The sequence below is a fragment of the Zingiber officinale genome, chromosome 6B, assembly GCF_018446385.1.
Source record: "Zingiber officinale cultivar Zhangliang chromosome 6B, Zo_v1.1, whole genome shotgun sequence".
NCBI classification, from domain to species: Eukaryota; Viridiplantae; Streptophyta; class Magnoliopsida; order Zingiberales; family Zingiberaceae; genus Zingiber; species Zingiber officinale.
In genome coordinates this window covers 114,912,268-114,936,822 of record NC_055996.1, presented here as the reverse complement: position 1 = coordinate 114,936,822, position 24,555 = coordinate 114,912,268, and the positions used below count along the sequence as shown (strand labels likewise).

General features: G+C 41.1%; 4 protein-coding genes across 8 annotated transcripts; 2 read left to right on the top strand and 2 right to left on the bottom strand.

Moving 5' to 3' along the window:
• Nucleotides 1-1,178: 1,178 nt before the first annotated feature.
• Nucleotides 1,179-2,418, top strand: LOC121989063 (aquaporin TIP3-1-like). The gene is made up of 3 exons (XM_042542879.1): nucleotides 1,179-1,503; nucleotides 1,580-1,827; nucleotides 1,903-2,418. Exons 1-3 carry the CDS (start codon nucleotides 1,371-1,373, stop codon nucleotides 2,284-2,286), a joined length of 765 nt encoding a protein of 254 aa, XP_042398813.1. The 5' UTR covers nucleotides 1,179-1,370; the 3' UTR covers nucleotides 2,287-2,418.
• A 16-nt stretch (nucleotides 2,419-2,434) lies between these two features.
• Nucleotides 2,435-4,748, bottom strand: LOC121989052 (probable protein phosphatase 2C 27). Of its 4 annotated transcripts, XM_042542866.1 has the most exons (6): nucleotides 4,482-4,748; nucleotides 4,337-4,382; nucleotides 3,950-4,266; nucleotides 3,647-3,841; nucleotides 3,265-3,470; nucleotides 2,435-3,118 (listed from the first exon to the last, which is right to left on the bottom strand). In XM_042542866.1, exons 3-6 carry the CDS (start codon nucleotides 4,139-4,141, stop codon nucleotides 2,560-2,562), a joined length of 1,152 nt encoding a protein of 383 aa, XP_042398800.1. In that variant the 5' UTR covers nucleotides 4,142-4,266; nucleotides 4,337-4,382; nucleotides 4,482-4,748; the 3' UTR covers nucleotides 2,435-2,559. The 4 variants fall into 4 exon arrangements, with proteins under 4 accessions (XP_042398800.1, XP_042398798.1, XP_042398799.1 ...); XM_042542864.1 differs by having other exon boundaries at nucleotides 4,337-4,748; XM_042542865.1 differs by having other exon boundaries at nucleotides 3,950-4,382.
• Nucleotides 4,749-11,299: 6,551 nt separating this feature from the next.
• Nucleotides 11,300-13,400, top strand: LOC121989055 (protein PIN-LIKES 7-like). Of its 2 annotated transcripts, none has more exons than XM_042542871.1 (8): nucleotides 11,300-11,640; nucleotides 11,733-11,812; nucleotides 11,893-12,139; nucleotides 12,229-12,417; nucleotides 12,497-12,597; nucleotides 12,685-12,737; nucleotides 12,820-13,005; nucleotides 13,086-13,400. In XM_042542871.1, the coding sequence occupies exons 1-8, from the start codon at nucleotides 11,506-11,508 to the stop codon at nucleotides 13,091-13,093; spliced, it is 999 nt and encodes a 332-aa protein (XP_042398805.1). In that variant the 5' UTR covers nucleotides 11,300-11,505; the 3' UTR covers nucleotides 13,094-13,400. The 2 variants fall into 2 exon arrangements, with proteins under 2 accessions (XP_042398805.1, XP_042398804.1); XM_042542870.1 differs by having other exon boundaries at nucleotides 11,301-11,640; nucleotides 13,072-13,400.
• Nucleotides 13,401-21,665: 8,265 nt separating this feature from the next.
• On the bottom strand, nucleotides 21,666-23,444 carry LOC121989046 (glucan endo-1,3-beta-glucosidase 10-like). Its single transcript, XM_042542856.1, has 2 exons — nucleotides 22,074-23,444; nucleotides 21,666-21,996 (listed from the first exon to the last, which is right to left on the bottom strand). Exons 1-2 carry the CDS (start codon nucleotides 23,352-23,354, stop codon nucleotides 21,928-21,930), a joined length of 1,350 nt encoding a protein of 449 aa, XP_042398790.1. The 5' UTR covers nucleotides 23,355-23,444; the 3' UTR covers nucleotides 21,666-21,927.
• Nucleotides 23,445-24,555: the final 1,111 nt, after the last annotated feature.

Below are 24,555 nucleotides of genomic sequence, written 5' to 3'. Positions count from 1 at the left end.
TGGCGATCAGAAGTCAAAGGGATATGACAGTCAACAGTTAGGAGAAAGAAGAAGTTAAACCGTCTTGTGTCACCAGCTGCATAATTCCCGGTCGGGTACAAACAGAGCAGGATTCCGGATCTGATACATAAGACATAGCCTGGAGGAATACCTGATCTCCCTCGATTGGTCGGGTTTCCTCAACCCGATCCGCATAGCCATGTATGGTACTTTCAGTAAGACAACTTCCGGTCGACCCTCTAGCGATCCTAGTTTGAAAGATGGGGCCCTCACCACAGCTCGTTTCCCTCATCAAGACTTAAGTTAGGTGGCTCACTCGAACGGTCATCCCGAGTTGTCCGTAGTTAAACCTAGACGGGACAGAAAGCACTAGGCGACAACAATATTAGGGAATCGTAACCTTTTGTCAGGGAATAACTGACATACATTAGGGAATATTCCAATGATCCGTTATCATTTGCGAATGGAACCTTCTTTTAATCAATGAGAGGGTACCATGTATCCTCCCTCACCCGACAGACTCTGACACCCAACATTCTCTGACACCGGTCAGTTTTCAAAAGTACGCATTGTCATATAAAAAGGAAGATACTCTCCCTTGAGTAGGTACACACACATACACACTCATCTTTTATAGTTCTTTTTTCCTTCGTATATTCTTTTTTTTGGGGGGGAAAGTACTTAATTTGAATGTTGGAGGGCATGCGCTAGAGATTTTTTTTCTGATTTCTAATTTCTAACGTTTCATGTACTTGTCTGAGTATGCGCAGAACCTAAATACCGCTAGTTTCACCACCGCTATTCTTCAGTTCTATGTGAAGATCCATTTTCAGATGCATATATATATATTAGGGGTGTCTAAATCGTCTCTATGTCAATATCGATGTCATCTCAATAGATCTTCGTCTTCTAATTCATATTCCAGTCAAATTCTAGACAGGGACAAGTGCTGCCTCTGTTCATCATCTGTTCATTGCAGTTAGCATGAGCTTGGGATGCCTAAACTTCTTGCCCCCACATTGCCGCCGGAGCCATTTCTTGGGCGGAGCATCTTACGGGATCGCGTACATTTGGACAGCATGCAGGTGTAGCGGTGTGGTGAAGGGCAGCCCAATTCAAGATAAGAACAGGCACTGGAAAAGCGGTTTTGGCCACCTTTATTTTGGACGCTACCGTAGCTTCATCGACGTGCCATGCCTCTAACTCATCTCCCTCGCACGCGTCGCTTCTCCTCTCCTCCACTTCCCTCCTTTAACCTCCCCTCGCCTCACCGTCCATGACTATGCAAAAGCCTCCTTCAGTACTGCAACAGCCGGCCAGAAGAGCAACTCAGCAACAGCGTTGATTCTGTGATCAAAAGGGCTGCAGCCATGCAGCCTCGCAGGTTCGCCTTAGGCCGCACCGAGGACGCCGTTCACCCAGACACCATGCGCGCCGCCCTCTCGGAGTTCATCGCCACCGCCCTCTTCGTCTTCGCCGCCGAGGGCTCCATTCTCTCTCTCGGTACTAAGCAAAAAATCACTCCGCTCAAGCTTTTGGTAAGATTAATAGGAAACTAACAATAGCAGTTACGTTGCAGGGAAGCTGTACGAGGACGCGTGCACCCCTGGCGGGCTGGTGGTGTTGGCCACCGCCCACGCGTTTGCTCTGGCCGTGGCAGTGTCCGTCGCCTACAACGTATCCGGAGGCCACGTAAACCCGGCCGTCACGCTCGGCGCTCTCGTCGGCGGCCGGATTTCCCTCATCCGAGCGGTGTTTTATTGGGTGGCCCAGCTCCTCGGCGCCGTCGTCGCCACTCTCCTCCTCCGCCTCGCAACCGGCGGCATGGTAATATATACACCACAAATTCACCTCGTCCGCGATTTGATCACGCAGTAAACTAATCAGACTAGAAATACGCAGAGGCCGGTGGGGTTTTCCGTGGCGTCGGGCGTCAGCGACTGGCACGCGGTGCTCCTGGAGATCGTGATGACCTTCGGGCTGGTGTACACCGTGTACGCGACTGCGATCGACCCCAAGAGGGGGGACCTCGGGACCATCGCGCCGCTGGCCATCGGGTTCATACTAGGAGCCAACATTCTGGCGGGCGGGCCGTTCGACGGAGCAGCCATGAATCCGGCGCGGGCGTTCGGACCAGCGCTGGTCGGATGGAGGTGGAAGAGCCATTGGGTGTACTGGGTGGGCCCGTCCGTAGGGGCGGCGTTGGCAGGGCTGGTTTACGAATTCCTAGTGATCCCGTCGGAGGCGGCTCGTTCTCACCAACCTCTAGCACCCGAAGACTACTAGCTATCGCTCTGCTTTCGCTCTCGCTCACGCTACTGTTGTAGAGTGGATTGTAGGAACATCGCATCTCAGTATTGTAATAAGTGGCACCTGATCTATTAGCAGAGTAATCTTGCCGTCGGCTATTTTAATATTTATGAAGCAGAACTAATTTGTAGAAAAATTATAGATTAATGTTTAATTCATTCAGCAGCCAACATAATTTAATTCATCGAGGATGCCAAAAAAGTTGAGAGCCTCCAATCTATAGAGGTCTACCACACCAGACGATCAACATCAAATGTTAGTGTCCAGAGCTCCCTTCAGGACGTGTAGCCCTTCTAAAGAAATACTCCTACGAACTCGGGTCCTTGGGATTTCGATGCTAGGGGGAGGATCTGAAGAAAAGCAGACAACCACAACAGTCAAGTTGTCGCAGGTGTTGCGCTTCAATGCTTCTCGCACCAGCTCTCGAGAACATTTCTCTGGATCATTGTGTTGCATGAGTTCCTTCCGGGTTATAGTCACTGCACATTGGCTGCTCATAACATCCCAAAGGCCATCGCAGCCCATTATCAAAAATTCGTCTTCTTTTGTTAAGATTGTCTCCTGCAACTCTGGTTCAGCTATAAGCGGATTGGAAGAACCTTTAGGGCCCTTCATGTGCCAGTCACCAAGAGCCCTTGCTACAGACAGTTGGCCATTGAGATATCCGTCAAAAACACTGCCTCCTAGCTTTTCAATTCTAAGTTGTTCAGTTTTGCAGTTAGGTTTATGGTCTCTCGAAAGCTCAATAGCTCGACCATGCTTTCCTAAAACAGCCCGACAATCACCTGCGTTAGCAATTAGCAGTGACCTGCAAAGTGCATAAATATGAGGGTAATAACATATCGACAACCTGTTGAGGAAGACAAAATATACACTTGAGTGAAATCGATCATCATAAACCAATCATGAAAATTCGTGAGAACAAGACATCATTAGGATGTGGATTAGAAATACCTTCCAAAAATTAGTGCAGTAAGTGCTGTAGTTCCGGATGACAGATCCAGTGAAGGGGAGTCGGCCAAAGCAAGATCAGCTTTCAGAAATGCACTCTTTAATGCCTTATCCAGATTGACAGGGAAATCCTTGTCGTCAATTATGTACTTGAGGATATTATTTTTCACAAAATAAGCTGCATCAGATCCTCCATGTCCGTCAAAAACCTGCAATTACTAACTGCTTTATCTCAATATCTGACAACAGAATTCAACTGAAACAAAGATACAAAATATAACATGGAAGGAGCAATAAATGGCATTAATCATGTAGGCAACGAGCAGACTGATCTTGAAAAGAAGCCTACGAATGCATGAATCCAACTATAGATAACAAAACTCACTCCATAAAAAGCACCAGGAGATGGGAATTTCACAGAAGCTCCAAAATGACTGACTAAATTATCAATGCAGATATGCTCGTCCTCCATTCTCGACTTTGGCCCAATCTCCGAGCAACTGCCTGACCTGAACACAGGTAAGAAAGCAGTCTTACCTTGCTCAGGAGATATCAAAGCAAGAGTCCCCAAATCGAAGCCCTATACAAGTTAGGAAATTGGAGCGCCAGCATATCAATTATATGTGCAGATTCTTACATTGCCATAGATTAAGTATAAAGGAAGAAACAGTAGTTTAGCCGAACGGACCAGGCGGGCAGTGCTTGCGGAATGGTGAATTACTGAAAGGTGTTTAGGGGGCTTTTGAACTCTTGCACCCTTAGAGATCTTTGATGACTCTGAATCTCCATTGTCACCGCCTAGCGAAGATCCATTGTCTTTGCTTCTGAGATTTCTATCCAACATAGTCAATGGCGGAGAGACTTCCGTGCCCGGTGCCATAATCCTTCACAGATCATGTGATTCCAAGAAACTTCCAACTAGAACCAATGTAATCCTCGGCAAGATATAGCTCATACAAAGTTGCCCAATTCCAGAAGTCAACCCCAAGGAATTGAAATGTTAATCTAACGTAGAACAGATCAGCTGTAAATCTCAACTGAGAATAAAACTAGACAATTGGAAAATCAAAGCTACCAATTATAAACAAGATCCAGTAGGACTTCCGAACTCAAACCAAAATCTGCAACACATATGCTTCATTTTTTAGGGAAACCTAATAAAAACCTGAACTTTGACACTACATTGCTCTACACTTGCATGAAACTCAACCAAAACTCACCAAGTCTGTAGCTTTAGTAACAGAAATACAACTGATGTAGAGATCGAAGCAGGAAAACCAAGTCATTCCACAATAATCACCACGATGCATGAAATCTGAAAGGACACACGAAATCAATCTACGAAGACGTGCTCCAGCGGCTTTCCCATCGTCTCGCGTAGCAGAGGTCGCTCCTGCCTTCTGTGTTCCTTGTCGAGCTCCACGAATTTTCCATTGGAGGTGGAGAAATAGACGAGAGCGATTAAGGAAGAAAACGACGGCAGCGGCGGTACTTTATTAGCGGAAGCGTGGGACCGGCGACCGCAGGTCGCCCTCTTGTCCCTTTCTTAATGGGGGAAGGCGAAAGGCCAGGACGATGGACACGTGTCGTTGCGCCGTGGCCCGAATTGGGTCGAATAGGATGGTAGTTTGAGGCATCAAAGCGGACACCGTGAGCCGTCCGATTGGATCCTGGTCGTGGAAGATGTATGGCTGTCGTTGCGCCAGCTATGTTTGATTAATTTGACGGTGGTCTTCTTTTAAAGATTGAGCCGGCTAACGTGGCAGTCTTTGGTTGGAATAGGGAACGATTTAAAGATTTGAGAATACTTTGAGCAATCAGCTGCAAGATTCCTTATGCATCGCGTATACGATCAAAATTAATATTTAATTTTTATAAAAAAATAATGTCATTAGCCTAACAAATCTTCCTGGCAGTAGAAGATGAAATTCGTCATCTAGTTTATAGAAAAAAAAAATCAGAAAGCTATATATTAAATAAACGAAGAGGACATTTTTCTAGAATGACAAATGTATTTGCATCTATAATTTGGAGGAAATTGGAGCAATAGAATTCGTTGGAAATTCAAAAATGAATGAACCTATTTATAAGAGTATATAAAATAAGACCTTCAAACAATTTCTTGTATGATCGTACAACTCATCTGGATCATAAGGAAATATCCTATGAATTCACTATCATTTATACCATTTTCTAAGCAACCTAATTTGATTAAGTTGCCAAAGAAAATATTATTATATCATTACAACTTATTTTGTGATAAAAAGTGAAACGCCACCTTATGACTTTTCAGAGTGACCACATATTCCTTGCAAGGGGATAGATTATTGAGAGTTTCATCTGGTAATAATAACATAGGTAAGGGTGTGCTAATGAGCGAGATATTCCATACTTTCTGGGTGATCCTATATCAAAACTCTGGGAGGATGATCCGCCAATAAACGACAGATGTGTTGATTGTTGCCTCTGGAATCATAAGGAGAGTGAGATAGAGCAGAGGAATTATCGCCGTATGGAACACCTGAAAATGAACAAAAGCAAAAGAGGAGGATTAGAATGGAGTTGGGGTTGCCTTAGCTTTATCATTTCGACGCTCAAGCCAGATACGGCAGAAAGGTGAAGAGCTAGCTAAGAAATATGAATAGTAGTATCTTAGGTTCCTCAAAAAATATTATACCTCCTTCCACGCTAATGAGCTCCCTAAGTCTATCTTCCATACCTATTAATGATGCATAATGTCTTCCCTAATTATGTCTTCCATATGTATTAATGATGCATAATGTCTTTCTCAATTCTTTCCTGTGTATTAATGGTGCATAATGGCTTCCCTAACTCTTTGTCTTCTTTGTGTATTAATGGTAAGTCGGTGCAAATGTCGATCATTGAATTTATTGATTCATTAAGATGGTGTTATGGTGACAAAAGATGAATACGCTCACCCAGCACCCCGCCAACCCGTCGCAGAGCCAACACGGAGTAGATAAATCACGGACGGCTATTAATCTTTGAAATACTGACTAACACATAAGGGAGATATTTACCTCGGCTATGACGAGATTCGAACAACATACCTCATGGCGGCAACATCTCATACGTTAGCCACTAGACCATCCCGAGGGGACCATCAAGATGAATTCACTACAAAAAAAACCAATGTTTTAGGGCCGGTCTTCTAAGAGCGTTTGATTAACCACTCTAAATACGTGTAACAACAAGAGTGGTTAAATGAAACCGCTTGTAAAAGGTAAGAGTAATAGGAGCCGTTGGAAAACCGATCCAGCTGATTAATTGCAGCATCAATTATTTAAAACTGTTTTGAACGTCATGAAATTTAAGAGCGGTTTTATAAATCGATTCAATTTTTTATTTGGCAGCGGTTTATTAGACTTTTTTAAGTGGTCAATAATATTTTTTTAACCAAGGGTTTTTTGCCTATTATTAATATTTAAATTTCCTCAATTTTTAATCATACGCCCCACATACACACAACAAATCGTGAATCATTAACCTTACTTCTTAAAAATCCAACATTCCGATCGAGATACTTAGAAAAAATAACAATCCAATTTTTGCGTCATTATTGACTTCTCTGTCATCGAAAATTAACCCACTTGTATAGGTAATACGCATGGAATCATATTCTAATTTTATTAAAAATTATTTTATAGATAATAATACAAACTGTCGAATCTCAATTGATTTGATGAAGTCTAAAATTAAATTACGTTAATATTATTTTTTATTTTCATACCTAAAATAATTTTAAAATTTATTAATAATTTTATCTTCTTATCTTTATCAAAAATTTTATAAAATAAATACACGCAACATGTGTATTTCATTAATCAAAATGTGAGATGCATTACATAATGAAATAAATAAAATAAATAATCATGCATATAATTGAAACATACTAAATAAATCTGAGAAAGGGAGCAAATAAATTTTTTGATATATTACTAAAATAGATTTAAAACTACAATTTACAATTCCATTAATTAAATTGTATACCGAATAAAAATAAACTTAAATTGTATAATCATATTTTATTTATATAAATGGATGCAATGAAAAATTTGCTCGTTGGTGAATTATTTTAAGAAAGAATAAAATTTCTATACCTGCACAATTTTAATATAGTGAATAAAATTCCTATACCTACACAATTTTAATATGGTTCACCACGATTCTAACCATAAAATTTTATCAAAATAAAACTAAAATACCATGTTTATTGACTATCAAATGGCTCCCCTTTTTTAAGGCTCATATTATTTTACTATTTTTTTCCGTGATTCCTGCTTTTAATTTCTAGAACCCTAAACTTACCTATCTAATGTATTGATATATATTACTTCATCTACTCATCTCCTTTTACCAATACTTCTCAGGGAGAACATTACAACTAATTTTGATTCTTAGAGCTATAGGGAAGCTGTACGAGGACGCGTGCACCCCTGGCGGGTTGGTGGTGTTGGCCACCACCCACGCATTTGCTCTGGCCGTGGCAGTGTCCGTCGCCTACAACGTATCCGGAGGCCACGTAAACCCGGCCGTCACGCTCGGCGCTCTCATCGGCGGTCGGATTTCCCTCATCCGAGCGGCGTTTTATTGGGTGGCCCAGCTCCTCGGCGCAGTCGTCGCCACTCTCCTCCTAACTTTTTTTGAAGCAGACAAATTTAAACACGCAGAATATTTTAGATTTTCTATTTGATTATTTAAATTTGTATTCTCAATTTTCAAATTTTCATTTTCAGTTTTGATTTTGTCGAGATCTTCTAATCGACAAGATATAGCTAAGGTATATTTTAATTCTTTATTTTCTTTTTCTAATATACAACAATTCTTTGATAACAACTTTACAATTTTGAATAACTTATCAAGAGGAAGAGATCATATCCGACTTACATTGTCGATCTTGTTATTTGAATCTCCCCTTGAAGTACTGCTTTCTTTCGATGTCGCTCCTCCTTCATCGATGCTCATTTCGAATAAGCTTGCTTCGTCTTCGTCTTGTTAATGACTTGCTACTAAGTTCGGCGATGACTTTGATCTCTGATTCGGATGATGTGTCATCCCACGTTTCTTAAGATTATACTTGGGTCGGGCTGACTTCTTGTTCTTATCCTTGTCCTTGCCCTTGTCCTTCAATTTTGGGCAGTTATCTTTGACATGCCCTTTTTCATTGCAGTGGTAGCATCTTACTTTTCTTTTTCTTATTGTACCCTGCACTTTATTAAATTTGCTAGATTTAAATTATTTTTTAAATCTACTTACCGTTAATGTCTTTTCATCATCATCGAGAGAAGATTCTGAATCTTATTCGTCCATCTTTGCTTTTAAGGCAATGTTGTACTTCGATTCCCCTTTTAGATCTGCACATCTTGACTCATAAATTTCAAGGATTGAAAAAAAACTCTTTTAAAGTGTTTACCACTAAATCCTTAGAGATAAAGTACGCACTAAGGTCGACCATTCCGTAGTCCTAGGAAATACGTTGAGTGCGTACCTTAGCGAATCTCGGTTGGTTACCTTTTCTCCGAGATTCGTGAGTCCGGTGATGAGCTCCTTGATTCTTGAGTGGAGGTGTGCGATAGTTTCACTTTCTTCTAGTCGAAGGTTACTGATATGATTCCGGAGTAGGTCCCGTCTCGTTAGTTTTACCTCCGAGGTCCCTTTGTGTAGTTCTAAGAATTTCTCCCAGAGTTTTTTGGCTGACTCGTAGGCTCTGATACAGTTGACTTCTTGAGGTGGTAAAACGCTAAGTAGATGAAACTCTGCTTTGCGGTTTATCATGAAGTCGACTTGCTCCTTCTTCGTCCATTGATATTCTTCATTGTTTTTCGGGGCTGCAAAACCATATTCCATAATTATTAATAGTTCAAAGTCTATCTTAATAAAAATACCTCCATCTTTTTCTTCCCGCTCGGGAATTTCCCCTCAAATTTCGATGGATGCTTGGTCTGACCATTTCACGTGCTTCATTCGGCGGTTAGTCCTCCTGAAGCGAACTTGGCTCTGATACCACTTGTTAGAACCGGTGACAGCCAGTTAGAGGGGTGTTAATAGCTCTGCAAAATAAAATGAATCTTCTTCGAACGTTATAGCTTAATTAAACACTTGCACAAAAATTAAGAAAGTAAAATTAACAAGAAGAGGCACGAAAGGTTTTATTTTGTTACAATCGAGGAGGTTGTTAATTCAAGGAAGTTGAAAAACGCACTAACTTCTTCTTTAGGCGGAGAAACCTTTTTACAAAAATTAAAGCACTCAATTGAAGAAGTTGTTTACAAGTGTTCTGTTTTAGCTTTTGGAATTAAGACTATATTTATAGCCTTAGTCGGGGCGCCTAGAAGGGTTCTAGGCACCTGGAGGGGGATAAAATTTTATCCCCGTCGTAACAGATCGCGTTTGACGTGATCCGGATAACAATTCGGGTCCGGGGGCTCGGAAGGGTTCCGGGCGCCCGGACGACTCTTGGTCCCGGTCTTCTGCTCCGGTTCCGCTCGCCATGGTCCGGGTCTTTTGCTCCGGCTCCGTTCACTTGGGTGATCTCGGTCGTCGGGAATAGGGCTCACCTGAACCCAACTTCCGGTTTTCGAACAATTTTCCGCTCCGGCTTCTCGTCCTTCGAAAATGCCGTGTGCTTTCTTATCATCCGCCTATGTACTCTTCCACAGCACCTCGTCCCTCGGACGTATCGAGTCCGTCGACTCTCTCCTGTGTCGTCCTTCTCGCTAGCTGTGTTTTTCGCTCGACTTTTTGTGCTCCTAAGTTCCTGCATACTTAGACACAGGGTTAAAAATCAACATGATCTAACATAACTTGGCTTATCACATCAAAATTATGTTGGGATAGTAACAAAATTGGCGTAGTCCGAGTTAGCTACATATAAGGTTGGGGAGGAAGAGCACCAAGCAACTGCCAAGCAAGAGTTCTTGCAATCGCAAGAATATTTTGATTTGCTTAGCCCTCGAATATGAAAAAGGCTCGAACAAGGCTTCGTACTAGTCATCAAGCAAGTTGTCAAAGCCAGCCTGATTTTGCGTGACACATCTCTAGAGTTTTTAACCTATAAAAGATATGAGCAAAGCTACCTGACTCAGAGAAAGCTTAAAAAAATATACGTCCTCATTTTGTACAAGTATCTTGGGTGTTTAATGCAAATTCTTTGAAGAGCTCTCGAAAGGACTTTCTGTTAGCCCGTGTTCAAGGAGATTGAGCCCTTGAAGAGATATTAATTTAGCTCCCGCTCAGAAAGATTGAACCCTCCAGATGACTTTTGGTAAGCTTTTGTTCGAAGAGGCCCGAAAGGAATCTTTGATTAATTTCTATTCGGGGAGACTGAGTCTTTGAAAGAATTTTCGATTAGCTCTGCTCAAAGAGACAAAGCTCCTAAAGAAAATTTTGATTAGTTCTTTATTAACTTCTGATTAAGGAGGCCGAGCCCTCTTAAACCTTTGGTTAAAAAAATAATATTATATCATTAAATTTTAGTTGTGACAGAAGATGAGTCCACCTTTTCAGATGGCCTCACATTCCATTGAAGGAGAAGAATCATTATAAGTATAATTTGGGATGGTAAAAAATGATTACGTAGTTCTCTGTAAATATGTCCTAGGATTAATACGGAGAAGGTAAATTATAAATAATTATTAATCTTTGAAATAATGATTAACATATTAAAAAAATATTTATTTTAATTTTATCATGATTCGAACTATGATAATACATTAATACATCATTTAGTGATGTATGGAGAGGATGAACTAATTAGCGTATTCCCTACGTACTAAGAATCAACCCTGACTTATTTATGGTAATGTTCCTATATCAATCATTTGCGTTAGTCCCGACAAATATATTTTATTGAACTTAACACAAATATATTTCATCATAATTTACAGAACCTAACGCAATGATTATATCCGACAAACACATCGCATCAATATACGTGGCTACATCTTGTCTTGAGGTGGATTGTGAGGTCAAAAGAATTTGCAATTTAGGGACATCGATTTATGATCTTATCTCTTCTAGCACAATTAGTCAACCTTCCACATTGTTCCTTGGGCTTCGCCATGACACAGTGGCACTCAGAGTTTCTCTCCCACACTCCTTCATCCATAGAAACAGACGACTCTTGGAGAAATCATGAGTGCAGTTCTACACTTTGATTGCTTCTTTGAAACAGAGAAAGATTGATTTTTAAAGCAGTAATTTAAAGTGAAGCTAGGAAAAAAAATGGAGTTTTTGTCTCTGTTCTTGCTGGCTTTCATGCCAGTGCTTCAGGTGTTGCTGGTAGGCCTGGTCGGTGCGTTCCTCGCCTCCGGTTACCTTAACATCCTTTCCTCTAGTGCCCGCAACGACATCAACAAGGTCAGTTGATTCAACAGCACCACGTCGTTATAAGAATTCAACCTTCTATAATTTCTCAACATTTATATGTATGCATATATGCACGTACACAGATTGCGTTCGTTGTGTTCGTTCCATCCCTTGTGTTTGCGAGCCTAGCAAAGACGGTCACTGCAAGGGACCTCGTTTCTTGGTACGTTCAGATTCGGTTTGTGGATTGGAATATGATCAGTGGAAAAATAATCGATTTGTTCTTGTTTCTTATGCGTTGAGGTGGTTCATGCCCATCAACGTTGGGCTCACATTCTTGATCGGCGGAGTCCTCGGCTGGGTTGCCGTCAAGATCCTGAAGCCACAGCGCCACCTGGAGGCCCTCGTCATCGCCTGTTGCTCTGCAGGTAACTTGGGCACCATGCCGCTGATCATCATCCCGGCAATCTGCGACCAAGATGGCAACCCGTTCGGGGACTCCGAAGTCTGCCATGTCCAGGGAATTGGCTACGTTTCCTTTTCAATGGCGGTAGAGACTCAGATCCGGTGCTGCAAACTAGCTAGATCTGTAGTCAATTTAAGGAATAACTGTCGTTCTTCATATGCTCGTTTATGCAGCTCGGAAACTTGTTCATATGGACGCATACTTACAATCTGATTAAAAATTCATCAAAGTCGGAAAACAACCAAGAACGCGAGGCCTTGCTGCTCCTGCCATCTTCCAGCACTGACTCAATCAGAAGCAAATGGAAGGAAACTGCTTATGCCCTGATTAAGGAGCTGTTAGCGCCACCGACAACCGCCTCGGTACAGTGCCGGCTCTGTAGTTGATTTTTTTTTTCCGGCTGCTCCACATGAAGGTCCGTCACTTGCTGGTTTACCTCAGATACTCGGCTTCATTGTCGGCTCGGTGCCATGGTTGAAGGCACTATTTGTAGGAGACAAAGCCCCAGTGAAAGTGGTTCAAGACTCCGTGACTTTACTAGGGTGAGCAACATCTTCTCGTCAATGCTCAGTTGCTAGCTGATCATGTACGCTCGACTGAATTTGATACAATTTGATGGCCGGAAGCAGGGAAGGCGCCGTGCCGTGCACAATCATCATTCTCGGAAGCAATCTAACACAAGGTGAATCCTGTCTCGCTCAATCCTACTGTACAATTTAAAGAAAGAAAGCAAAGTTCATCACTGAAATACACACGGCGATTAGGACTGCGCAAGTGTGCGGTGAAGCCAGCGGTGATTGCAGCGATCATCTGCGTGCGTTACGTGATGCTTCCTCTGTTTGGCATTGCCGTGGTGAAGGCTGCAGAGCACCAGGGTTTCCTGCCACAATCTCCACTGTATCAGTACGTGTTGCTCATACAGTTTACATTGCCACCGGCCATGAGCATCGGTAAGGATACTTAAATTTCTTTTAAATTGAATCAAATTAAGCATGGTGATGGAGGGGAAATTGCAGGGACAATGGCGCAGTTATTTGACCAGTGTAAAGAGGAGTGCTCAGTGATCTTCCTGTGGACTTATCTGGCTGCTACTTTGTCGATCACTGTTTGGTCCATGGTGTTCATGTCAATGGTGTCGTAGAATTGCACAGTGTGGATTGTTTGTTTGTGATGATTCGTAGTCTCCTCCATTTGATAAACGTGATTCGACAAGGGGATGTGAATTCATGCACATGTATCTCAATAGCCTTGATTTTTTTTTTAAAAAAATGTGTTGGATATAAATTGATATGGATTGATGTGCTTGGTTATAAACAATATAAGATGACACTTAATTTGGAGCAAATTTGGAGAACTTGGCTCATCCAAACTCCAAAAGGTTGAAGATTTGACACAACAACAAATGATCTTAATCCAAATAGCTTGTGGCTTTCAGAATAAAACTACCTATGTAAATAATACTAACCTTAGATGCTTATCTTATTCTTACAAGCTAAGATGTACTCATGAATCCCAGATACAACTCACACGTACTCCTAAGGTAACAATCACTTCACATTTGCTTCATATTTTCATTAAATTCATTTGTTCAAACTCAATGTGACAAATCTAACCATAATGGAAGAACCAATATTCTCCAACCTTACTAATGCAGATGTCTAGTTGGTCAATACACGTTATCTACATAACTACCTATACATGCATTTTGATTCATCAAATTACATGTAGTTCAAAATAGCTCTTTTGACCTTTTATTATTTCTACATCTCTTGAAAAAAATTAAATTTGCAAGATGGTTTTGTAAGCACAATGCAAAGCTGACACTTTTTTTTTTATTAAAAACAATTACAGAAAAGTGCTTTGATTGTATATGTTTTGGTAAATTCCATAGAAATAAAGCACATATATGTCTATGTTATTTGTACACATGTGTGCACCTCTATGTGCATTATAATTTATGTTCCTTTCTATGTTTAAACAATTATTATTGTATATTTCTCTAATTACTCACTATATATATTTCAACTCTAGCTCAAGATGAACAATACTAATATTTTATCTCTTCATTCTCTTAGTCCACACAAACATGTATACATCACATTTCCAAATGGTAATTAATGCTTAAATCAGACAAGAAATCTCCATGGCATAAGATTAAAGGATTCTACCCTCCAATTGAAAACCCTAATCTAGTCTGCTATCAATTCTGGATGATCACTTAAAATCTCTAGAAAAAGCTCGTCATCATCTGCTTCTGTTTATTTCTCAAACAAACTCACTATCTACACTCTATACAGTGAAAAGAGGGTAGATTAGAGAGATATAATTTGTGAACATTTAAAATTAACTATCTATGTACTATTCAATTATGAGGAAGCCAGAGAGGTCCAAAAGCACATTAAATCTCACCTTGAATAGCTGCAGCCCTGCAGCTAGCTGCAGGCTTAAGTAATGAATGAGCCTCCAGATCTCCATGAGCCTTTGACCACTCTACACATCAACTTCAAACAACTCATTATTAGGTCCCGTCCTCAAGAAGAACTACTTATGGGCTGTTGTTTTTCTCCTACAAACATATTTGAGCACTACGAAGATCTTTAAGGATGATTAAATACAAGAAAAATCCACCAAGGCAAACCCTTAATGCGCATACATTGGCATTAATCATACAAAACTGCAGACTAGTTAATTGCCTGCCTTTTGTTGAAAATATAGGACCTGAAGCTAGTTAGCCACCTGCAATCTCACACAAAAGTTGAGCAGATAAAGTCTGATCGCTAAGAGTCTTGACCCAACTGTCCAGCAAAAAGATTGTGCAGTAAATTAAGATACAGAAAGAAGATATTTGATGCACCATATCGAGTATTTATTGCTAGGGTTTCCATACAAGTACAGATTCCATATCTCATGTGATAAAGCTGATGGTAATTGCCATTGTACAATGTGATAAAGAGTTGAAATCTTTAAAGCCTGAAACAAATGATGGTTTTGCAGGAAACTAAGAAGATTACATTCGAGTCCATATCCTGCTCGTTTACTGAGAATATTATTCAACTGCATCTTATTAATATATTCAGCAATATATAGATCTCATCATTGTCTACAGCCTGAAGTACTCCTATTGCACTGTACTGTGGTCAAAAATTTCTGAAAACCCTAATTGCAATAAGAGGCTACATCAGTTAATTCGTGGGATATATGGAAGCAAAGGAAATCTCTCAACAAACCACAGTATTGAAGAGGTGGAATGCAGGAAAGGTTAATGTGAACAAACAACAATAGAGAAATCGAAGAGTAAATTAAAACTATGTACAACAAGTTGGACTTATATATTTAGGAGAAGAGAATTGTTAAATTTCCTAGTACATAATCGTGAATTCCAAAGTATTGAAGAGGCAAAAGAAGTTAAACAGTTTGCATGTATAATTCCAAGCTCTAATGATGATACATGATGGCAGCATGCGAAGGAGATGAAAAGAAGAGAAAACAAAACCTACTTGAACTTGCAACAATTTTGGGTCATCTTTACCACACATCCCTCACACTGATCATCTGGTCATCTTAATTTACTGCTTAATTACTCGCAAAGGAATTTAGATCTGTCACTTGGGTTTTACAAAGAGAAGCCAACAGAGTTCACTTGGCAGCTATGTCCACCTCCATCTACATCTCTCTCCAAGCTCATGCCTTGAGAGATGGCTATGTGCTATATGAATTGGATTGGAGGTGGACAGGATGCCAATAACCTCTGTAAGCGACCCTTTGATAAGCCCACATGACAAACTGCAGCCACCGCATCACAGCCTTCAGGTTTTGATACTACCTCCTCACCACACATACCAAGAGATAGATGGTATTTATACACAGAGAGAGAAGGGAGGAGGAGGAAAGAGACTAAGCAAAGTGACTAATAAAAGCGGGTGAAAAAGAATGGTCTGGTGAGGGGGTAGGGATGGTATGCATGGCATGGGATTATTCTCCTTGTAAAGTGCACACAAGAGTAGAGTTGATGATGAGATGACCATTCAATGAAGAAGGAAGGATTCAATCATCTCTCCCATTCTTTTTCCCACTCAATCACACATCAACCCTCAGTGCCTAAAAGGAAAAGCCACAGGTATGAATAAGGATGGTGAGGGGTGAGAAGCTGTGTGTGTGTGTTTGTTTGGGTGTGTGTGAGAGAGGACAGCAAACCCTAATCTTTTCATCCACCTCTCGGTAGTAACGCTGTGTCATACACAATACAGCCCCTCTCTCTCGGAAAAGGCCATGGCATTTTTCTCATAATTATTTGTAGGTTCAATTGTTGCCTGGAATTGAACCCTAAAATCCCAACCTTGTAAACTAATATATGGGCATATTAGATTTGGCAGAAAGCTACATGACTACAAATCTAGTGGGGGTGGTCTGGTTTAATATATTATTATTAATGGAACTGGAACTGACACCCAGCCAGTGACAGCCAAGACCTGCCCCATAAGTTCCTACTGCGTAATTGAACATCCAAATGAGAATTAATGTCCTTTGAACAGAAGTTAGATAGCATATACACTCGTCTCGATCTTCTTTTTAAAGCTAATCGACTTTCTCCACTTTCCTTGCTTGATCACATAAGATCTATAATTCTCTCCTCTCCTTTTCCATAAAGTTCGTCTTTAATTATTATTCTAGGAGAAAAAGGTCACGACGTGGCACCAATGACATTTTTCTTTAGGTAGTTTTTACCTATTAATTATGTTAATAGACAAGTTTTTAACTTTAGCTAGCAGTCTTTTACCATTTACTTTGTTTTGGAGACAAATTTATTTACCTGCAACTTTTGGGAGAAGGCATTCAAGGAACTGGACCAAGGAGCAGAATTCCTCCCTTTTGTCTTGTGATCTGCCACCATTCATGATGCTCTCAACCCCACTCCATTAATGAAATCCTCAGTTCCACACCTGCTCATCTACTTGTTTCAAACCCCAATGTGCATGCCCATATGCCAAGCATTCAATTCTCATCAATTCACCCTCACCAACTGATCTACTGCTATATACACTTTTTCTCCAACACTGTATAAATATATATATACACACAATGAGAAGTACAGCACTCCTTGTGCATGGAGGTAGATCAGCTGGCTTGAGGGAGAGTATAAAGTGGAGGTGTATAGTTCATAAATGGGCCTCAGGTGCTCAAGGTATTCCCACATTAATTAATTTTCCGAATCAAATCCAAGGAATCACAATTGGATCCAATGTTCTACTTGACATGACCCTTCCTCAGTGTTTGTTAAGCTGCGTGTGCACGGTGAGTGAAAAGGAAGGTGAAAAGGAAGGTTAACCTGCATTCTTACTATATTACATCAGCAAAGTTGATCAGGAAATAACCTAATGAAAATCTTCGTATTTTTTAAGATTATCTTAAAAATCAAGTAAAAAAAAGTTAGTTAGTTTGCCTCATTATATTTTTAAGGTTCTATTAAAATAAAATCAAAGGTTACGTTGTGAAGCTAGTTGATGGCGAATTGAATACAATTAGTTCGATATATTTTTAAAACAAAATTTTAATGGGCAACTCTGCTCTAAAATGACCGCAAAGATCTATTTGTATGTTAGGAGTTGAATTAAATTTGAATATATGAATCATAAAACACAGTATATGAACTAAGTGAAACATGAATCTTATAATTTATGTATATAATTAATAATGTATGGTCTAGCCGTTTCTATTGAGTAGTATAAATACTGTGAAATTGCAAGATAAGTATCTTTTCAATACAAAAGTCATATACTACAACTCCTCTTCTCTTCCTAGAAATCTTTTGAGAGTCCACCACCTTCCAACAAAGTGATATCAAAGTCAATAACATCAAAATCTTTTTCTTTCCAATACCCCCAACTTATCAAACTCAACTATGAGAATTGATCACTTAGAATGAATCTTATCAAAATCTCTTTCTTTCCAATACAATCCTCTCTTTCTTTCTTTCTCCAAAGCATCCTTTGAGTTTTTGAGATAGAGTTGTCATATCTAAGGACTCTTCAAAATCATTTTCAACTATATCCCATACTCCTTGACTCAAGATCAAGATTGTATTGGTCAACTTTTGGAAAGAAATTACAAGATTCATATGAATGATTGTCTTTGGCTACAAGATCAAAATTCTAACCTTGTTTCTAAGGTGTCTATGACTAAGAACATGATGTTCTTATTGGATTTGAAGAATTGTGGATTTATGTGCTTGAAGACTTATATCCAAGATCCATCATGGATTTGACATATGAGATTTGACCATTTGAATTTTGATGGACTCAAAGCTTTGAAAGATCATAAGATGGTGAAAGAGATTCCAAAATTGATCACCCTGATCAATTATGTGAGGCATGCTTACTAGGCAAACATCCAAGAAAGAGATTTCCAAACCAATCCATTTCAAGAGCAACCAAACCACTCCAATTTGTCCATATTGATGCTTGTGGTCATATCAAGCCGAATCTCTTAGTAAAAGCTGTTGAACCCCGTGGTTTTTTTGATGTGATCAACCAAGTTAGGTTAGGTTCTGTTTAGTTCTGATCCCTGTGTCTAAGTGTATAGGAGTTTAGGAGTACAGGAAGTCGAGCGGAAGACGCAATTTGCAAGAAAGACGGCACGGGAAGGGAGCCGACGAGCTCGGTGCGTCCGAGGGATGAAAGAGCTGAGGAAGAGTACACCGGTGGACGAGAATAACGTACACGATGTTCGAGAGACGAGAAGCCGGAGTGGAAGCCTGCTCGAGTAGAAGGACGAAAATTGGGTTCGAGTGAACCCTATTTTGGTTGGCCGCAATCACTCAAGCGATCGGAGCTTCAGAAGGTCAAAAAGAGTTGGAAAAAGCAAGCTGAAGGCGCCTCCGAGGCAACCCAGGCGCCTTCGCCTTCGCCTTTTTCAGGCGGGAGGGCACCCTCCATAACTTGAGGGCGCCCTCCATAACTATCCAAGGCGCCCTCCATAACTATCCAAGGCGTCCTCAATGGCATTGAGGGTGCCCTCGACCAGTCAAAGATGATCCTTTCAGCGGTGGATAAAGTTTTATCCACCGCTACGCTGGAGGCGCCCTCAACGCTATAGATAGAATTTTCAGGAGCTATAAAAAGACCCTTGGAGCTAAGAAATAGATATCAACTCTTGTACTAACTTCCTAGCAACTTTTAGAGTTTTCAGTATGTAAAAAGCTTCTCCGTCTTCAAAGAAGGAGATTCTTAGTGAGCTGTTCAACCGCCTTGGATTAACAACCACCCAAGTTATAACCAAGTCAACTGCTGAGTCTTCTTTAGTTCTGCTATTTTATTGTTGTTGCATTTTTAGAGTTGAAAGAACGAGGAAGGTATTTTTTTTATTTCAGGCAATTCACCCCTCCTCTCTTGCTGGCCCGCTGCACCAACAAGTGGTATCAGAGCCCAACCGCCTCAGAAGGACTAACCGTCGTCTGAAGCAATAAGATCAAGATGATGGCCGGATCGAGAATTTTTCCACCTAAATTCGAGGGAGATTTTACGTCGTGGAAGAAACAAATGGAAGTATTTTTCAAAACCGATTTTGAAATATTATTAATAATTAAATATGGTTTTGTAGCTCCCAAAAATCTCCAAGGAGAAGAAAAAGAAGAGTATCACTAGACCAAGGAGGAGCAAGTGGACTTTGTAGTGAATGGACAAGCCGAGTTCCACCTGCTTAGTGTGCTGCCACCTCAAGAAATAAATCAGATTGAAAATTACAACTCCGCGAAGGAGTTTTGGGAAAAGTTCTTGGAGTTACACGAAGGGACTTCCGAAACAAAACTTGCGAGATGGGACGTGCTCCGGAATCAACTGACGAACCTCCAGTTGGAAGAAGGAGAGTCAGTAGCACAACTACACGGAAGAATCAAGGAGTTGATCACCGGACTAACAAAGCTCGGAGAAACGGTAAGGTATGCGTTAAATGCGTTCCCAAGAACATCTGAATGGACAACTATAGTAGATTCCTACTATATATCCAAAGATCTCGAGGTAAGCATTTTATAAAGTTTTTTTTTCTACTTTCGAATTACACGAATCTCGGTGCGCAGGACAAAGAAAAGGACCGAGTCAAAACGTTGCCCTGAAGGCAAGGACCAACGATTTAGACTCTGACGAATCAGTTGATGAAAATGAAACAGTTCTTCTGGTAAGTAAACTCAATAAATTTGTTCGGTCTAATCAATTTAAATAGTAGACAAAGAGAGATTATCAAAATAAAAGGAAGGTCCAATGCTACAACTGCAACGAGCAATGACACATCAAGGATGATTACCCAAAATTAAAGAAAAGGTACAAAGAGAAAGAAAAGTCTTAAAGATCGACATCCTCTAAACGCAGGAGTCTAAAGGCCACATGAAATGAATCATTGTCCTCTGAATCTAAAGTCGAAGTCTACGCCGGACTTGTTCTAACATAATATAAAAATTTATAGAGAGATTTTTTTTTTTAATGGAAAGAAGCGTGGGATTTTAATGTTTTATCCGACACAACAGAATATAAAAATCTCACGAGCTTCTTCCGATGCCAAGTTCTTAGTCCAAAGGCTGCATACATTCATTTGATTTGATTTTTTTTTTTATTTTGAAAGACAAATCATTTTGCCTCTCACAACTTTGGTAAAAAAAAAAATCCTAGATTCTTAATTCTTACAATCAGTATCTAGATTGCCACATCACTTAGACGTAAAATGAAGTTCTAGGTAACAACCTGCTTAAACGTTTGAACGGGCTCATTCTTCTCGTCGTAACTGAGCATTTAAAAAGCAGAAGAGCATTCGGGTGCAAACAGAGCAGGACCGACTAGCCAAATTCGTCAGGGGGAAATTTAAACGGCTGTTTTGCTAAAAGCAGCGATATATTTTTTTATTTAGCTAAAGAACATCTTAATTTTAACACTAAAAATAATATTATTTTTTTCCAATCCCTCCCGTCAATCTACTAAATCTCTTTTTTTTTTCACCATTTTTAATATATCTCTTTTCTCAGGATTAAAAAGGATGATACATCATTAGATCTGATATGATCTCATATTATATCAAACCTATTTTGAACCTAATATAATCCAATATGAGATGTAACATAAACTTAATATTTTTCATATCATATATATTATGTCTGATATGAAAACATATCAAACTCAGACTGAATTTAATATGGTCCAATACCAAATCTAATGTAAACCTAATATTTTTTTCATATCACACTGGATCTAATATGATCCAATATTTGATCGTAGATCTAATATTTTTCTATATCATTTTATATATTAAAAAACAACATAAAATTTAAAAGATTTGCCAGGAACACTATTTTTAATAAATTTTTAATAATTTTAAAATTAAGATATTTCTTTTAACAAATAAGAAAATGGGTCCGTTCTTTTAATAAAAAATCGAAATTTAAAAGCCCACGGCAGCAGCCGTCACAGGTTCACGTGATGCACACCGGAAGATCAAATCCTCCTCCATGTCTCGCTGTCGGTCACTGTCTAAGCTTTCTTCGCACGCCCACGCTCCTCGAAAGTTTTGCAATTCGAAAAAAGATGGGCCCGCCCTCCCAGCCAGTTGCCAGGTAATAACAATTCACAAAGAAACAAAGATAAATTTTTAAAAAAAAAGAGGCGCACAATGCTACACTGAGCTGGGCCCCAGCCACACACAGCCGTAGCAAGTCTGACAACACTGCACTACTACAGCAGCTTCAATTTCAACAGCAGCATTACTGACCAAAAATACAAGGGTAATAGGAAGAGTAACGGCAGGCATAGAGTAAAAAGTAACAACAGGCATCTACAAATTCCAACGGCAGGAAAATGACCTAATGCTGAGCTCATCCTCCTGCTCCAGGCGAACTACGAGAGGATACGCAACGCTGTTACTGCTGCTGCGATCGCCGTTAAAATCGAGTGCAATGGCGAGATCTGTTGCCAATCGCGTGTGGTTAGAGTTAGCGATCAATGAGAAGTACGCATGAAATGGTTTATGCGGTGTGGCGTACCGTTGTTGACGCGGATATGCTGAAATATCCGGACTCGCCGTCGAGCCCCCCGCCGGATCCGCCTAATCCGGCCGTCGAATTGGAGTTTCCGCCCTGGTGCGGCGTCAGGCCGGCGATATTGTATACCGGAGTGCCATCTGGCTTGAAGAGGCCGTAATTCCTCTCCGATGACGGTCCCGGCTTCTGGTTCTCGTTGAAGAGGGCGAATACGTAGGCACGTAGGGGCGTCCCCGGCACCAGCGGTGTACCCTTCTGCGCCGCCACCAGGCGCATTAGGTTGTTGCTGTACCGCTCGGCGTTAGCCAGCGAAGCCCCCGTCTCGTTAGCGTCGCCCGCTGACGGCCACCCTGTCTCCGAGATCCGCACCTCCACGGCGCTGCCTTTGGCGGACATGGCCGCGAAAATGGCGTGGTAGACGGCGTCGATTTGGGCGTGGAGAAGGTTGGTGTATCGGAGACCGGTGGCAGGGTCGGTGAAGGTGGGGCAGGCTGGATCGAGGAGGGCGTAGTTGAGCGCGACGCCGGAGGGGTCCTCCGCGTAGGCGAAGTAGGGATAGGCGTTGACGAAGAGAGGCGCCCCGGTGTGAGCGTGGAACGCAAGGAGGGGGCGGACGTAGGTGAGGAGGTCGGGGCGGAAGACGGCGTTGGACGGGGGGTAGGAGGGGGTAGCGAGGACGGCGAGGGAGTGGGCGGAGGTGATGATGACTTCACGGTCGAGGCCGAGGGAGGCGAGGGCGGAATGGAGGTTGTTCATGGCGGGGACGAGGCAGCCGGAGAGCGCGGAGGAGTTGGCCCCAGTAAGGACCTCGTTACCGACAGTGACGGCGGCGATCTTGGTGGCGGGGTGGAATGCCTGGATGTGGGTGCGGACCCAGGCGAGGGCCTCATTGGGATCGGCAGCGACGGAGGGGAGGCAGCGGTCTGGAAGGCCGACGACGAGCTCGACGCCGGTGTTAGCGAAGGCATGGAGGACGGAAGGGTCTGCGTCATAGAGGCGGGCACGGCCGACGCCGACGGAGGCAAGGAGGTGGGGAACGGACTCGGGAGGGGGCAGGTTGTTGGCGACGCGGCCGTAGTTGATGCCGACGAGGGCTGCGGATGTGGCGGCGGAGGGAACCGCCAGGACGATGAGGAGGAGCGAAACGAGGAATGATGGAAGGAGATTGGGAGAACGCAGAGGCATGGCTATGGAGGGGAGAGACGACGGATCGGAAGAGTCAGAGGAAGCCGGAAAATGAAAAGGCCAGGGCAGAGCAGACCTGGACTGGTCTGTGAGTGGCATTGGATGATCCAATGAGCAGGCGCAGACAGGGAGAGAGTGAGTGAGTGACTGAATGGAGAAGCTAGTAGGAAGTGGACCACGGTCATATGACAGGGATCGGCCCATGGCTTCATTCTCGTGCTTACCTGACCGATCCACAGTGGTAAATGTCATTTGACACAGTCCGTTTGATTACAGTAAGTCAGGATCATTCCATAATTCGCAATGGACACAGTTCTTATCGAGCAATTACACTTGGTGACTGGAACATGTCAAACCTGGACAGGAATAGAAAGTAGAGCACATGTTTCGTTTGGAGGTAGCTCATAGCTGGGCTACATTCACATCGTGGGTGGATAAGGACGACATGCATGATGGTAAGGTTGAAGTTATCTTAAATGAGTTTTTTTTTTAAAAAAAAAGTTTAAACATGTGATAAAAGGTGAAATCGTCCGTTCTTAATATTTCCATTGCACCCGATTTAAGATCATCACGAAGAAGGTAAATCATAATATCCTAAACGAGTATATGATAGGTGAGGTGAGTTATACAGAGACCGAGAATTTATGCTCCGACTATCCTGAATTTCGACCCACGACCTTTAAATTTAACAAAAATATCCAAATAATTCTAAAAATAATATCTGATTATAAACTGGTCATCAAATTCTATAATTTATATTTTCTAAAAAAATATTTAAATAATACAGAATATGAGTTGGAAAGTGAAAACGTAAATAATGTGGAACATGAGCTGAAGCGCCTTCCAATTATACTATTTCTATCTTGAGCCTATTCATTAGTCAAAACCATCTATTTCATGCATCTCATCTCTTGTAACAATCAGCATTATGAATCTAAAGATTCAGCATGTTCAAATTATAATATATATATATTAATTCTTATAACCATGTATTCTAATAGAAAAATCTACACTAACTAATTTAACCGTTAACTACTTACATTATATATCATAACTAGAGCATTAACGTAAACATACGTTTCACAGAGCATAAATGATTTCATAATTAATACATAACCTAAGCATACCAGATAATACTCATAAGCATAATTAAAATATAACTCTTAAACCTAACTAGAGCATACACATACGCATAACTAATGCATCAATATAAGCATAACTAAAGTACAAACATGTGCATAACTAAAGCATAATCGTGACCATAATTCATGCAAAGCATGATCGTGAAGATACTACTCGC

Coding starts and splice junctions, on each gene's coding strand:
- LOC121989052 (XM_042542864.1), bottom strand. CDS start 4,141: ATGGCACCGGGCACGGAAGTCTCTCCGCCATTGACTATGTTGGATAGA. Junction 3,842..3,949: donor CCGCAAGCACTGCCCGCCTG/GTCCGTTCGGCT, acceptor TAACTTGTATAG/GGCTTCGATTTGGGGACTCT. Junction 3,119..3,264: donor ACTGCACTAATTTTTGGAAG/GTATTTCTAATC, acceptor TGCACTTTGCAG/GTCACTGCTAATTGCTAACG.
- LOC121989046 (XM_042542856.1), bottom strand. CDS start 23,354: ATGCCACTCACAGACCAGTCCAGGTCTGCTCTGCCCTGGCCTTTTCAT. Junction 21,997..22,073: donor GCATATCCGCGTCAACAACG/GTACGCCACACC, acceptor GATTGGCAACAG/ATCTCGCCATTGCACTCGAT.
- LOC121989055 (XM_042542870.1), top strand. CDS start 11,506: ATGGAGTTTTTGTCTCTGTTCTTGCTGGCTTTCATGCCAGTGCTTCAG. Junction 12,140..12,228: donor ACGTTTCCTTTTCAATGGCG/GTAGAGACTCAG, acceptor TCGTTTATGCAG/CTCGGAAACTTGTTCATATG. Junction 13,006..13,071: donor GCCACCGGCCATGAGCATCG/GTAAGGATACTT, acceptor GGGAAATTGCAG/GGACAATGGCGCAGTTATTT.
- LOC121989063 (XM_042542879.1), top strand. CDS start 1,371: ATGCAGCCTCGCAGGTTCGCCTTAGGCCGCACCGAGGACGCCGTTCAC. Junction 1,504..1,579: donor GGGCTCCATTCTCTCTCTCG/GTACTAAGCAAA, acceptor GTTACGTTGCAG/GGAAGCTGTACGAGGACGCG. Junction 1,828..1,902: donor GCCTCGCAACCGGCGGCATG/GTAATATATACA, acceptor AGAAATACGCAG/AGGCCGGTGGGGTTTTCCGT.